This window comes from Mustelus asterias, chromosome 14, assembly GCF_964213995.1.
Source record: "Mustelus asterias chromosome 14, sMusAst1.hap1.1, whole genome shotgun sequence".
NCBI classification, from domain to species: domain Eukaryota; kingdom Metazoa; phylum Chordata; class Chondrichthyes; order Carcharhiniformes; family Triakidae; genus Mustelus; species Mustelus asterias.
In genome coordinates, this window is record NC_135814.1 from 94,871,084 (window position 1) to 94,886,833 (window position 15,750).

Here is a 15,750-nt window from a genome sequence, read left to right on the forward strand (position 1 = left end):
TTTAAAATCAAATGGCAGCAACGGGGGGGGGGATCCTGATCTGAGGCTAAAATAGCTGGAAACACGAAGCATCTGCACAATTTGAACAGGAGACCATTCAGCCCCTCAAGCCCTGCCTTTCAGTTAGTTCATGGTGGACCAGCTCCATTTACCCACCTTTCGCATTTGCTTCTGGGATGCGAGTGTCGCTGGCAAAGCCAACATTTGTTGCCCACCCCTACTTGACCTTGGGAGTGTGGCAGTGGCTGCCGCCTTGAACTGCTGGAGTCCATGTGGTGTAGGTACTCTCTCTCTGCTTTTTAAAATTCATTTGTGGGACATGGGCGTCGCTGGCTGGCCAGCATTTATTGCCCATCCCTAGTTGCCCTTGGCGAGGCCATTTCAGAGACAGTTGAGAGTCAACCACATTGCTGTGGCTCTGGAATCACATGTAGGCCAGACTGGGTAAGGACGGCAGATTTCCTTCCCTCAGGACATTAGTGAACCGGATGGGTTTTTTCTGACAAAGGTTTCATGGTCATCAGTAGATTCTTAATTTCAGATTTTTGTTTTATTGAATTCAAATTCCATCGTCTGCCGTGGTGGGATTTGAACCCGGGTCCCCAGAACCTTAGCTGAGTTTCTGGATTAATAGTTGAGCGGTAATACCACTAGGCCATTGCCTCCCCTTAGGGATGGAGTTCCTGGATTTTGACCCAGCCACAGGGAAGGAATGGCCGATCGATTTCCAAGTCGGGCTGGCATGTCCCGTATTCTTTACTGTAACCAAAACACGATCTAACGAAAAGAGGATCTACCAATCATAGTCTCAACTTCCCCTCGCTTGAAGAGAGGATTCCCGTTTCCACTCTCCCTTGCGTGAAGAAGTACTTCCTGATATCATCCCGGAAGTTTTGTACCCCATTGTTTTCCCTTTTGTCTGGATGGTCTCTCAGAGGGAACATCCTGCAGAAAAATCATCCCCTCCTTAATCGTCTCCACTCCAGAGTATAAGCCTTGGCCTACTCGAGCTTTTCTCATGATTAAGCCTTTGTGGCTCTGGTATCATCTTGGTGAATGAGTACTGAGCTATCTGGAGTGGGAAAATTCTTCATAATGATTAACAGAAATTCCAATCCTCAGTACTCCAGCCCTCTTGAGGTAAAGGCCAACATTCCAGAAGCTTCTTTAGTTTTGTTTGGCCTGTCCAATAGATTTCAGACTCGTTGGGAGGGTGGTTTCCGCTCCAAAAGCTTGAATTAATAATTAGTTTGAGTTAAGAGGAGTGGACTTCCAAGCAGTAACCGATGAATATATTTTATTCTGTTTTCCCCTGGGGTATCTAGAACATTCCACTGAGCTCCGTTGGTTGGGTAATTTGATGGACAGGAGTGAGGTCCCGCCCTGACTGGATAGGTTGCAGTTTGTTGCCGTGGGAACCAATCCAGGCTGTGCCCTTTGCCCTGCAGGTGCCGACAGGATGTCCTCCTTTGGTGACTTCATCGCCCTGTCTGACGTGTGTGACGTTCCGACGGCCCAGATAATCTCCAGAGAGGCAAGTGCGGGGAGGAAGGCGATTGGCTTAGACCCTCTGGACCTTTGTGAGAAGTTGCACAGTCCGTGTGAACTTGAGCGAGACGATGTTATCTTAAAGCTGTGTCATCCATGTTGCTTGGAAAGAAATGCTTGCATTTGTGTGGCACCTTTCACAACCTCAATGTCTGAAAGCACTTTATAGCCAATGATGTACTTTTGAAGTGTGGTCACCGTGTAAGGGAAGCATAGCAGCCAATCTACACTGAGCAAACTCCTGTTTAGCTCAGTTGGCCAGACAGTTGATTAGAGTCATAGAGGTTTACAGCATGGAAACAGGCCCTTTGGCCTAACTTGTCCATGCTGCCCAGTTTTTACCACTAAGCTAGTCCCAATTGCGCATGTTTGGCCCATATCCCTCTATACCCATCGTACCCATGTAACTGTCTAAATGCTTTTTAAAAGACAAAATTGTACCTCTGGCAGCTTGTTCCAGACACTCACCAATTGAGTGAAAAAATTGCCCTTATGGACCCTCTTGTATCTCCTCTCACCTTAAACCCATGCCCTCTAGTTTTAGACTCCCCTACCTTTGTGATGCAGAGCGACGCCAACAGCGTGGGTTCAATTTCCGTACCAGCTGAGGTTGCTCATGAAGGCCCCGCCTTCTCCCCCTTACCTGAGGTGTAGTGATCTTCAGGTTGAATCACCACCAGTTAGCTCTCCCCCTGAAAAGGGAGAGCAGCCTGTGGTCATCTTGGACTATGGTGACATTCTTTACCTTAGCAAACTCCCACAAATGGCAATGTTTTGAGTGATTGAGGGATATTAGTCAGGACAATGAGGACAGCGCCCATGCTGTTCTCAGAGACATTGCAAGAGGAACATTTACCCCCAATGGGGTCGGTAATTCCTTAATATAGTGGTTGGAATGGCAAAACCACATTTGGGTCAAGCCTGAGTCTATAGGCCCTGAGATGTGGATCTGTTACTACTAAACCAGGCTTATCCAATGTGCAGGCCTGGACGCAGTTATATGTACAATGCTTAGACATATTTAAATTGATCCCAACCAAGCCTTTGACTATAATGCTCTTGCTCCTTCTCACTTTCCTCTATCGCAGTCTCCTCTGGAGGCGTGGGTTCAAATCCCACTCCTGACTACATTTTCGGGTGGCACAGTGGTTAGCACTGCTGCCTCAAGCGCCAGAGACCTGGGTTCAATTCCTGGCTTGGGTCACTGTGCAGAGTTTGCACGTTCTCCCCGTGTCTGCATGGGTTTCCTCCGGGTGCTCCAGTTTCCTCCCACGGCCCAAAGATGTGTTGGTTCGGTGCATTGGCCATGCTAAATTGCCCCTTAGTGTCAGGGAGATTAGCTAGGGTACATGCATGGGGTTATGGGGATAGGGCCTGGGTGGGATTGTGGTCGGTGCAGACTCGATGGGCCAAATGGCCTCCTGCACTGTAGGATTCTATGATCTATACTTTTCCCTTCACCTCCGCCAATTTTAACTGAGGTTCACTTTTTATTGCCAGTTTCTGAAGTTCAAATTCTCTCTCTTTTTCCCCCTCCTGCAATTCGAGCAGTTTCATTTCTCGTGCTTTTTGTTCCTCCCTCTTTTGCTTTTTTCTGCTGCAGTTGCATCCCTTTCTTTGGCTTTCACCATTCTCTCTCTCTCCTTTATTTCAAATTCAAGCTGCTTTAATTCTTTGTCATGTTCAAGCTGTTTCATTTGTAATTGAATTCTAGCCATTTCCAATGATTCTGACTGTGTTTCTGGCGATTTTAAATGCTGAGCTGGCGCCACAATTATCTCTCCCTTCCTTGCACTGTTGGGTAATGTCAACTGCAACATTTTTGCGAATTCCAGAAGCTTTGTTTTAGTCACCTTTTGTAAACCACCGTGTGTGATTTCTTCCACACCCAGGAACCTCTTAGCCTCTGAAAGAGCCATTATTCCACTCGGCACTCCCTATTTAAACCTGAATACGACACCCGAAAAGAAAATACCAATATGCTCACCACTTTGAGTTCAATAATCCCAAATCAATCAAGAAATAATCCCGGACGGGTCAGGTCAGAAACTCCAAAATGTTGTATGATGTGTTTCAATTCGGGTATGATTCAAATGACCCACTAGGGAGCTTTTATCAAACAAGGTTTAATTAAGAATATAGTTAACGTGTATGGAAAGAAAATTAGCCATAACTTTTATCAATTGCAAACAAAAACGATAATGCATTAACAAATATATTTAAGATGTTCCAATCAGACCCAAAACCTTCCACAGACAAAACCCTTTAAACAGGTTCAACACAGCAAAGACTACTGCTCCCGTGATACCGGAATTGAGTCCTTTGGATGAATTCTGCGGTTCCCTTGATAGACTCAGAACGGCTTCCCAGAACCCCAGGGAGAGAGTCTGGTTAAGCCCCCAATAGCTGATTCTCCCCTTCAGAAAGGCAAGACCTTGTTTTCAGATAACCAGCAGAATTTCCAAATGAAATAGGGAGAGAGAGAGAAACACTACTTCCCAGCTCGCTGTCCCTTCTTAAAAAAAAAACTAACCTGCAGCTCAGAACTGAAAAGGAAAGAGTTCCTGTCAGCTGACCTGCCAACCAGTTTTCCTCCGTACAATGCAGAGCCATAAAACTAATGTCCGAAAGTACCCGAGGCCCTCGTTTAAGCCACTTAAGGAGCAATGAAAGGACATCGGGCAGGCAGCTTGGAGACTGAGAAACACTAAAGCTGTGAGAGGTCCAGACGACATGATTTAAAAAAAAGCCTTTCATAAAGGTACAATAACGCCTCAGCGGGTGGAGGGAGTGTGTGTGAGGGGTTGAGTAGCGGGTGCAGGGAGGGACTGGGTGGAGGGGAGTGCGAGGATCTGAGTGAGCAAGCAGAGGGAGAGTGAGGTCTGCGTTACGCCCAGTCGCTCTCTCTCTCATCCCCACCCACTCTCACATCCACCCTGACCCCCCGCCTCACACTGACCCCCTCACTCATTTTCATTACTTCACTCGTTATTTAGCACAATAATTGATCGCTGCGACACTGCTGGAGTTTTTGCTCTGTCCGTCAAACCAACTTTTTATTGAAATTCGTTTCATGATTCTGCCAAAGTTTATCTTTTGGAATTTGCCTGTGGGCCCCTCGAGTGTGAAACGTGTGTGTGTGAATGTGCCTCCTCCCCCGCTGAGTGTCGGGCGAGTCGGAACTAAACTGAAGCTGCCTCAATTCCAGGTGTCGGATGGAATTATTGCCCCCGGTTACAAGCAAGAGGCCTTGGAAATCTTATCCAAGAAGAAAAATAGGAATTATTGTGTCCTGCGGGTAAGTGGCTCCATCTCTCCTCTTTCCCCAGTGTTGTCAGGCTCACCCATTTCATTCGTGTCTGAAACACTGTGAAATCTGCCCGAGGTAACCAAAGACCGGTTTCAGATTCCAATCACACATGACCTTTCCCCGCTCCGCCCAACCTGTGGGCCTGGCTGCTTCCAAACCGAGCTTGCTGAAAGAGGGAATACATTTGCTTTTCTGTGTTGCTTTGTTGTGACCTCTGAACTCCCCCCAACACAGGCCAGTTTGCGCAGAGCAAGATCCCACTCCCAGTCATGTGATGAACAGCCTGTTTTTGTAATTTTCCGGGAGTGATGGATGTGGGCAAGGATGCTTGGGATTGCTGGAGACTGGCTAACTCCCTTTGTCCTCCAGTTTGGGCCAGTTGAGATACATGTGTTGCTGGTGGACTCCAGGATCAAGCCTGAGGCCTAGATGCTCAGTTCCATTCAGCCTGTGTTCACACTCCCTCTGTCACGGGGATTCCAGCCATGTTTCTGAACTCTGTTCAAGTTTGGGGGAGATGGGGGGAGGGGTGGAGGGAGTGGGTGGGGGGGGCGGGGAGTGAGGTATTGGACTCTGGATTTTAAGTATTGCTGCTTTTCCTGTAGATGGACCCGGAGTATGAACCAGATGAGCTTGAAACACGAACCATTTTTGGGTTGCGTCTGGCCCAGAAGAGGAACGGTGCCATTATCAATCAGTCGCTATTCAAGAATCAGGTCACCTCGTCCAAGGATGTGAGTGAGAAGAATGGGCTCGCTCCGACCACCGGAGAAGCTTTTGTTTTTTCACAGTCCCCTTAGGAAACGGACAGCTCCTGACAGCGCAGCGCAGCACTCCCTGTGTGTGTGTGTGTGTGTGTGTGTGTCCTCCGACAGCGCAGCAGTCCCTCAGTACTGCAGTGTGTGTGTGACATTGCAGCACTCCGTGTGTGTGACCTCCGACATTGCAGCACTGTGTGAGTGCGCAGCACTGTGTGTGTGCGTGCGTCCTCTGACAGCGCAGCACTCACGTGCGTGTGTGTGTCACTGACAGTGCAGCACTCCCTCAGTACTGCTGTGTGTGTGTATACATGCGTGCGTGTGAAGACTGCCCTCTGGTTGTGAGGAGTGTGCGTGTATTCTGAGTGTTAAGTGCCGGAGCTGAGTTTGAAACCTCGCTGTTACTGTGCACTGTCATGGAGCAGGTCCATCTGATGGCCAACACTGGTCGACAGAGATTAAAGGCCGGTTGTGATACTTTGCGTCCCTGCACAGTTTAGGCCTTGATTTTTAGCCTTCCTCACCCAGTGAGAATCCTGGGACTGAGGGGTTAAAATTAGGCCCCAGTGGCCTCGATGCCTATCCGGTGCCATCTTATCATTGAGTTTCCAGTCAGCTGTTGCTTCAGGCAGGCAGGGTCCTATTTGACAAGAGCAGCCTGGAGGGAGTTGTTAGCACTGTGGTGTGGGCTTTAATTAAACAGCAGAGGCTGCTCCTGCCGGATGTCCAGACTGGCTACACGACTAAATGTGCGCTCCCTTCGCAGGCTCTGCTGTGACTCGCTGGGCCTCACCACCTGCCCCTGATGGCACTGACATCAGCAGCCCTTACCCGTGATGGTACCCTGACGATCATTTCCATGGCACCCCCTCCCGGCCCCCATCTCTCACCCACCGGCCCTGCCAACTATGGGGGAGGTTCTGTGAAGGAGAGACGTGTTAAATATTTAAATAAGACTTGGGGGGTTAAAATGGCCACTAGGTGGACCTCACCCCCCCCCCCCCCCGTGATCCTTATGGGATCCCCCACCAACCTGTCCTGGCCAGGGGCCCTGTGCAAATCAATGCTTCTGTCACTGGGCACAAAATATTCGGATGACTCTGTGGCAGCCTCCCTCCCTCTACCGTGGGCGGCACGGTGGCACAGTGGTTAGTGCTGCTGTCTCTCAGCGCCAGAGACCCAGGTTCAATTCCCTGATTGGGTCATAAGAACATAAGAAATAGGAGCAGGAGTAGGCCATCTAGCCCCTCGAGCCTGCCCCGTCATTCAATAAGATCATGGCTGATCTGAAGTGGATCAGTTCCACTTACCCACCTGATCCCCATAACCCCTAATTCCCTTATCGATCAGAAATCCATCTATCTGTGATTTAAACATATTCAACGAGGTAGCCTCCACCACTTCAGTGGGCAGAGAATTCTAGAGATTCACCACCCTCTGAGAGAAGAAGTTCCTCCTCAACTCTGTCCTAAACTGACCCCCCTTTATTTTGAGGCTGTGCCCTCTAGTTCTAGCTTCCTTTCTAAGTGGAAAGAATCTCTCCACCTCTACCCTATCCAGCCCCTTCATTATCTTATAGGTCTCTATAAGATCCCCCCTCAGCCTTCTAAATTCCAACGAGTACAAACCCAATCTGCTCAGTCTCTCCTCATAATCAACACCCCTCATCTCTGGTATCAACCTGGTGAACCTTCTTTGCACTCCCTCCAAGGCCAATATATCCTTCCACAAATAAGGGGACCAATACTGCACACAGTATTCCAGCTGCGGCCTCACCAATGCCCTGTACAGATGCAGCAAGACTTCTGTGCCTGTGTGGAGTCTGCACGTTCTCCCCGTGTCTGCGTGGGTTTCCTTCGGGTGCTCCGGTTTCCTCCTCCACTCCAAAAGAATCATACAATCCCTGCAGTGCAGAATGAGGCTATTTGGCCCATCAGGTTTGCACTGACCACAATTCCACCCAGGCCCTACTCCCGTAACCCCACATGTTAACCCTGCTAATCCCCCTGACACTAGGGTCAATTTAGCATGGCCAATCAACCTAACCCGCACATCTTTGGAGTGTAGGAGGAAATCGGAGAGACGTGCTGGTTAGGTGCATTGTCCATGCTAAATTCTGCCTCCGTGTACCCGAACAGGCGCTGGAGTGTGGTGACTAGGGGAATTTCACAGTAACCTCACTGCTAGTGTTAATGTAAGCCTACTTGTGACAGTTCAAATCTCCTACATCGAACTCCACAACTCAGTTCAAAATAAACCCCCACCCCCACGATGGCTGGGTTTTTGGGGGCCTGTTGCCCCTGTGTGTTACAAGGAAGACCTTTCAATGGCTGTTCTTGGGATACTTCACTACCTTCTCTCTCTCTCTCTCTGCAGCTGCCCGACTCAGCGATCCGTGACCTGATTGTTGCCAGTATTGCTGTAAAGTACACTCAGTCTAACTCTGTGTGTTATGCCAAAGATGGCCAGGTGAGTCTGAAGCTGCGTGAAGTCAGTGAGCGGGTTTGACCTCTGCACTCCTCCCCAGTGATATCCATCCTGAAACCCTGCCGCTCAGATCCCACTTCCAGCATTTACCCGAGTCTCCCAGTGCTCACTCCCCCATTCGCCATCCCTCCCCCTTTCTCTCCCCAAGCTTCCCTCACTGATAGGCTGAGTTCCCAATTTGCGGCCTTTTTTTCCCCAATCCCTCTTTCCTGTTGTTCCCGTACTCCTCGAACACAGGACCTCCCTTCACCCCATGCACCCTCTGCAGCCTCTCCAGCATTCCCACCTCCGGGAGCCCCTTGCCTATGTCCCTGCACCTTACCACTTCCTTCCTGCTGTCCTGGAATCTCCTGCCTGTCACCGGTGAGCTCATTCCCAATTTCCTTTCTGTTTGTTTTCCATTCATGGGACATGGGCGTTGCTGGCTGGCCAGCATTTATTACCCATCCCTAGTTGCCCTTCACGAGCTTACGGAGTGCTGATGAAGGAGCAATGCTTTCAAAGCTCCTGATTCCAAATAAACCTGTTGGACTTTAACCCGGTGTTGTGAAACTTCTTACTGCACCCACCCCAGTCCAACACCGGCATCTCCACATCCTAGTTGCCCTTGGAGGATCAGCTGAGAGTCAACCACGTTGCTGTGGCTCTGGAGTCACGTGTAGGCCAGACCGGGTAACGACGGCAGATTTCCTTCCCTAAAGGACATTAGTGAACAAGATGGGTTTTTCCGACAATTGACAATGATTTCATGGTCATCAGGTTCTTAATTCTGCCATCTACCGTGGCGGGATTCGAACCCGCGTCCCCAGAACATTAGCTGAGTTTCTGGATTAATAGTATAGCGATAATACCACTAGGCCACCGCCTCCCCTTATTAAGTGCGATCGGATGCCCTGTGGAGGATGCGTTATATTGTACAGAATCTCAAGTATGGATGTTTCTCTTGTCTGTTCGGGGTCATGGGTCACCCGAATAACATGACCCTGATCACCGCTGCCCACCCCCTGACACCCGGGTCGGGGAGGGTAGCGGGGAGAGCAGTTTTGGGTGTGGGTGAGGGGTAGGTTGGGGTTGGAGCAGGGGAGAGGGAAGATGGAATGCATCTGGGGCTTGAGATTTGAACCAGGACTTGCTGACTCTGGGGCCATCTGAATCAAAGTTGGCTTTTTAACTGAAGCCCAAGAATTAAAATGGCCAAAGCACGCCCCCCGCCCCCCATAGGCTGAGGTTCCCGACTCATGCCCCATGAGGATCCCTCTCTCTCAGGCCGGGGTCCCTGGTGGGAGTCTCCTCCCTATATCCAGCCAGTCCCGGTTTGAACAACCCCCACCTTCCATGGTAAAACCTTTGCCTGCAGCACAGAAACACTTCACCTGACCCCTCATCCCCACCATTGTGCTCCACAGGCCAGCTCACAATCTGTACTTCCAAATCGGGCACAGCGTGGCCAGCCTTCTGGGGCTTGGCTGCCCTCCTGCCCCCCCAGTCTGTGCTAAATTACAGAAGGGCCTGGTAATATCAGCAGCTTGGGAGGAATAAGCATGGGGAAAGGGGTCAGCTGGTTTGTCCCGTGTCCCTCGATGGAAGATGATTCATGTTGCTGGATATTTGGTGAAGAATGGCCCCCTGGGGAACTGACTGCCCTGAGGTCGTCCCCCCCACCTCCGGGGAACTGATTGTCCCGAGGGGCCCCTGTCGACACCTTGGGGATGGGAGGGTGAGGTTGTGGGGGGGGTGGTGAGGGTTGGTATGTGCCCGACAGTCTGCAGCTGGCTTGCGTTGTGGGCACTGGGCACTCACGGTTTGACTCTCGGCTGCTTTGCAGGTAGTTGGCATCGGGGCGGGTCAGCAGTCCCGCATTCACTGCACCCGGCTGGCAGGCGACAAGACCGATCACTGGTGGCTCCGTCACCACCCCAGGGTGCTGGCCATGAAGTTCAAAGCGGGCGTCAAGCGGGCCGAGATCGCCAATGCCATCGATCAGTACGTTGGCGGGACGATGGAGGTGAGTGTGCAGTGATGATCTCGCACGTGTCCCTGCGGGATGGGGGGGGAATGGAACAGGCTCCTCTGTTAATCCTGGAATTTTCTCTGAGCTCAGCCTGAGTAACATCACGGAAGGGCAAAGGGCAGACACTGGCTATTGTTCAAATCAGACCTCAGCCGCAGAAATGTGATCGCTCTGAATGAAACTACAACCTCTCTGCTCCCAACATGACATTGTTATTCCTGTAAATCCACCAGGGAAAACCAGGTGTGAATTGGCTTGTCCTCGGAGAAAGGTGTATCTTGTATTTATATAGTGCCTTTCACAAGCTGGGTGCTGTATGGTCTCCGTACTGCACTGGAGTGTCCGTCCAGTGTTGATGGCCTTTGCCTTTGGAGATGGACTTGAGCCCATGATGTCCTGACTCTGAGACGCGGGTGTTTGTTTTTTATTCATTTGTGGGACATGGGTGGCGCTGGCTGACCAGCATTTATTGCCTATCCCTATTTGTCAGAGGGCAGTTGAGAGTCAACCACTTTGCTGTGGCTCTGGAGCCACATGTAGGCCAGACCAGGTAAGGACGGCAGATTTCCGTCACTGAAAGGACATTAGTGAACCAGATGGGTTTTTCCGACGATCGACAATGGTTTTGCGGTCACCCGTAGATTCTTAATTCCAGATATTGACGAGGCTGTGTCTGCTGTATCTGGGGCCTCTTTGCTCCTTCTGAGGACCTCTCTGTTGTTGGGTTTCCAGGAGATGGTTTGATGGTTTTTCTCTCTCCCTTTCCCCCCTCAGGCGGAGGATCTGCCCAAGTGGCGGGCGATGTTCGAGGAGGCCCCCGAGCTACTATCAGACACCGAGCGCAAGAACTGGATCTCCCGGCTCAGCGCCGTGGCTTTGAGCTCTGATGCTTTCTTCCCGTTCCGTGACAACGTCGAGCGTGCCAAGAAGGTCAGTGGCATCCATCAGTGCCAACCTGAGTGGTTGTGCCACCTTTAAACATGGGAAACCGTCCTCCCACACCCCCTCATCCTTCCCCCAGCACTGCTGGGATTTGTGGGTGCCACTCGAGATCAAGTTGGTTGGGGATTGTTTGAGGGGGGAGGGGGGGGCGTTGGTTTGCAATGTGGGCAAGCCCAGGCCTCTGCTGATGAGGGGGTCGGGCGCAGTTTTCGCCAACTCATCTCTGGGAGAATTCTGCGAATGATGCACAGTGGGATTTGTTACCAGCAATAAGAGGATATAGTTGCACCAAAAGATTTGAACAATGGATGTTGCCGACTGAGAAAGATAGAAAACAGGAGTAGGAGGCTGGATAGACTGGGACTTTTTTTCCCTGGAGCGTAAGAGGCTGAGGGGTGATCTTATAGAGGTCTATAAAATAATGAGGGGCACAGATCAGCTAGATAGTCAACACCTTTTCCCAAAGGTAGGGGAGTCTAAAACTAGAGGGCATAGGTTTAAGGTGAGAGGGGAGAGATACAAAAGGGTCCAGAGGCACAATTTTTTCGCACAGAGGGTGGTGAGTGTCTGGAACAAGCTGCCAGAGGTAGTAGTAGAGGAGGGTACAATTTTGTCTTTTAAAAAGCATTTAGACAGTTACATGGGTAAGATGGGTATAGAGGGACATGGGTCAAACGCGGGCAATTGGGACTAGCTTAGTGGTTTAAAAAAAGGGGGCGGCATGGACAGGTTGGGCCGAAGGGCCTGTTTCCATACTGTAAACCTCTGACTCTATAACATGAAACTGCGCACTTCCATTGGCACCTTTTACAGTCTAGAAATGTATTTCCTTCTCAAATATATTCAGTCACTCAGCCTCCACAGCCTCACCACTCTCGAGTGAAGAAGTTTCTCTTCCTCTCCATTCTAAATGGTCTACTCCAGCCCTGTCAGAATTTTATACTTTTCAATGAGATTCCCCCTTCAGTGAATACAGGCCCAATCGACCCTTCTCCCCCTCCTACATCAACTCTGCCAGCCCAGGAATCAGCCTGGTGAATCTTAGCTACACTCACTTGAGGAGAAGACTCCAGGAGCTGGAGCTTGAATGTATCAATGTTTGGAGGGAGCTAATCGTGGAAAACCCGGCAGTGGAAGCAGGTAGGGGTGGCTGGAGACCAAATGTTTCCAGCAATTACAGGGGTGGCACAGTGGTTAGCTCTGCAGGCTCACGGCACCAGGGACCTGGGTTCAATTCCCGGCTTGGGTCACTGTGCAGAGTTTACACGTTCTCCCAGTGTCTGCATGGGCTTCCCCTGGGTGCTCCAGTTTCTTCCCACAGTCCAAAGATGTGCGGGTTAGGTGGATTAACCATGCTACATTGCCCCTTAGTGTCAGGGTCTGGGTGGGATTGTTGTCAATGCAGACTCAATGGGTTGAAAGGCCTCCTCCTGCACTGTAGGGATTCTATGATTCTATTCTAAGAATTGGGATTTGAGATGCATTTTGACCGGTAACTGCTGAGGTACTGGGCCTGTTTACATGGGCAAGAACGGGAAAGCCTCATTAGAGTAGTGCGCATTGATGGTAAAACAAGGCAGTTGGCCTCCTGTGCTGAGTTGTGGCTCGCAGTAATCCTGTTTAACGTTTATTTTGAGTCTTTCCATCATTCCAAACAAATTAATGAGAATTGTCCCCCTTTGAGTATTAGAGACTGGGTTGGATTTAATTAAATCTAGCAGAAAGAACTAGAGGCTATTTTTCTCAGGATTGCTGCCTGATCAGACCACGGCCTCCAATGGCCCAGTTAAATACAAACACATTTTTGATAACAGAATAGATTGCACTTTTGTTAAATCTCCCAAAAAAAACAAAGCTTTACATCCATGTAGTTAATTTGAATTGGCAGTGTGTGTTTGAGGTAATTGTGTACCACAAGAACGGCGGCCATCTTGCTCGGCCTCCCCCTGACTGGGTGTATGGGACACATGACATGCAGAAAGATTAAATGACAACCCAGTAGGAAGAGGAGGAGGCCATTCAGTCCTTGATGCCTGTTCCACCGTTCAGTTAGACCACAGTGATGTGTACCTTGCAAGGCCTAAATCTAACGTTAGTTCTAATTTCAAGGCAATGCTCCTTCCAGAGAACTTTTTTTCTCTATCTCCCCTAACACTTAATTCTCCTCAGTTACAGTACCTCACTGTCCTCGCGATTTAGCCCCTTTGTAATTTGGTTTATTCCAAACCCGTCTCTCCTCATCCCACTATCCCAAACTCTCCTCTCTGCATTCCCAGCCCCCTGCCCCCCCACTATCCTAAATCCCTCTTCACATTATCCCAATTCCCTTTCTTTCCCCAAATGATGGAGTTGGCACGATGGCACAGTGGTTAGCACTGCTGCCTCACAGGGGACCCAGGTTCAATTTCCAGCTTGGGTCCCTGTCTGTGTGGAGTTTGTACGTTCTCCCTGGGTTTCCTCCGGGTGCTCCGATTTCCTCCCACAGTTCAAAGATGTGTAGGTTAGGCGGATTGCCCATACTAAATTGCCCCTTAGTGTCAGGGGGATTAGCAGGGTAAATACATGGGGTTATGGGGATAGAGCCTGGGTGGGATTGTTGTCAACGTAGGCTTGATGGGCCGAATGGCTTCCTGTGTGGAGTCTGCACGTTCTCCCCATGGGTTTCCTCCAGCTGCTCCGAAAGGGGAGTGTGCACTTTTGTAAAATCTCCCCCAAAAAAAGCTTTACGTCCATTTAGTTTGAATTGGCAGTGACCGAGGTAAGGCAGCCATGGTGTCTACAAGAACGGTGGCCATCTTGGTGCATTGGCCATGCTAAATTCTCCCTCCGTGTACCCAAACAGGTGCCGGAGTGTGGCGACTAGGGGATTTTCACAGTAACTTCATTGCAGTGTTAATGTAAGCCTACTTGCGACAGTAATAAATAAACTTATCAAACTTTTAGATCTGATATTGTTCTAGTCAATCTGCACCTTCAAGGCCAGTTCGATACCTTTCTTGAAATGTGGTGCCCGGCAGGAAGTGATCTCACCCGAGCTGCAGGATATTAAATTCCCTCTTCTCTTTCCTCTTGCCCCACAGAGCGGAGTCGATTTCATCGTTGCCCCATCTGGGTCCGCAGCTGACCGAGTGGTGATCGATGCGTGTGAGCAGCTGGGTATAACTCTGATCCACACCAACCTGCGACTCTTCCATCATTAGTGTGGGGCCCTCCACCCTGCCCTCCGTTATCGGCCCAGCTCCTCTCCCTGACGCCGTGGTGACTAACCGCCACGTTTGAACAGAAAGTAATGGTGCCTGCCGCTGTACCGGGGCTGAGGTCAACTTTGGAAAATAAGCCCCCCCCCCCCCCCCCCCCCCCCGACCACTTTGTTTGTAATTTAACCGAGTTGTTCGGAGTGCCTGCTCACTCTCTTCCTCAAGAGTTATAACGTGTGTGTCTTTTCCAAATAAATCCGTACAGGCCGGAAATGAGTGATTGGTTACTTTGGGAACAGGGATCCGTGTTTAGGGGGGCCAGATTCCAACACTGAGGAGGAATTTCTTCAGCCAGAGGGTGGTGAATGTGTGGAACTTATTGTCACAGAGGGCTGTGGAGGCCGGGTCATTGAGTGTCTTTAAGACAGAGATAGATAGGTTCTTGATTAATAAAGGGATCAGGGGTTATGGGGAAAAGGCAGGAGAATGGGGATGAGAATCATATCAGCCATGATCGAATGGCGAGCAGACTCGATGGGCCGAATGGCCCGATTCTGCTCCTATACCTTATGGCCCCTTCGGTTGGTTTGGGGAAGGGGCTTGACCTGATTATTGGGCCTTGGGGAGTCGTCCGCTCACCACAAGCCTGGTCTGTGGGCTGGCATCTCATTTTCTCAGTAAGAAGTTTAACAACACCAGGTTAAAGTCCAACAGGTTTATTTGGTAGCAAAAGCCACACAAGCTTTCGAGGCTCTGAGCCCCTTCTTCAGGTGAGTGGGAATTCTGTTCACAGAATTCCCACTCACCTGAAGAAGGGGCTCAGAGCCTCGAAAGCTTGTGTGGCTTTTGCTACCAAATAAACCTGTTGGACTTTAACCTGGTGTTGTTAAACTTCTTACTGTGTTTACCCCAGTCCAACGCCGGCATCTCCACATCATCTCATTTTCTGCCCCCCCCCCCCCCCCCCCCGAGTGGTGTTCAGTGAAACTCGGGGACAGAATCGTGCAGCACTGGATGAGGCCCATTCAGCCCCTCCGGTCTATGCTAACCTTTCTGAGAGCCGTTCCCAGTAACACGGGCCAAGACTATAATTAATAAATCCCACGGGGCATTGGGAAGAATCATCTTTCTTTGGAGAGCGGTGAGGAGGCGGAACTTTGTATCACAGGGAATAAGCTCTCGATAAACGCATGTGGGAGTATGGAATCGGAAAATTGGGTTGGATTAATTAGGATTTGAGTGGGAACACCAACGTGGCTCTAAAGGCAAAATACTGTGGGTGCTGGAATCTGAAACAGAAAATGCTGGAAAATCTCAGCAGGTCCCAGCTCTGTGGCGGCACAATGGTTAGCACTGCTGCCTCACAGCACCAGGGATCCGGGTTCAATTCCTGGCTTGGGTCACTCAGTGTGGAGTCTGCACGCTCTCCCCGTGTCTGCGTGGGTTTCCTCCCACAGTGCGAAAGATGTGCAGGTTAGGGTGCATTGGCCATGCTAA

General features: G+C 50.2%; 1 protein-coding gene across 1 annotated transcript in view; it reads left to right on the forward strand.

Moving 5' to 3' along the window:
• atic (5-aminoimidazole-4-carboxamide ribonucleotide formyltransferase/IMP cyclohydrolase) overlaps positions 1–14,524 on the forward strand; it is a 31,966-nt gene extending 17,442 nt beyond the window's left edge. Inside the window, exons 10-16 of the mRNA XM_078228905.1 lie at positions 1,449–1,534; positions 4,757–4,846; positions 5,464–5,592; positions 7,993–8,085; positions 9,929–10,108; positions 10,889–11,044; positions 14,137–14,524. Coding sequence (XP_078085031.1) covers positions 1,449–1,534; positions 4,757–4,846; positions 5,464–5,592; positions 7,993–8,085; positions 9,929–10,108; positions 10,889–11,044; positions 14,137–14,256 — 854 coding nt within the window. The 3' untranslated portion in view covers positions 14,257–14,524. The remainder of the gene's footprint in view (positions 1–1,448; positions 1,535–4,756; positions 4,847–5,463; positions 5,593–7,992; positions 8,086–9,928; positions 10,109–10,888; positions 11,045–14,136) is intronic.
• The last annotated feature ends 1,226 nt before the right edge of the window (positions 14,525–15,750 follow it).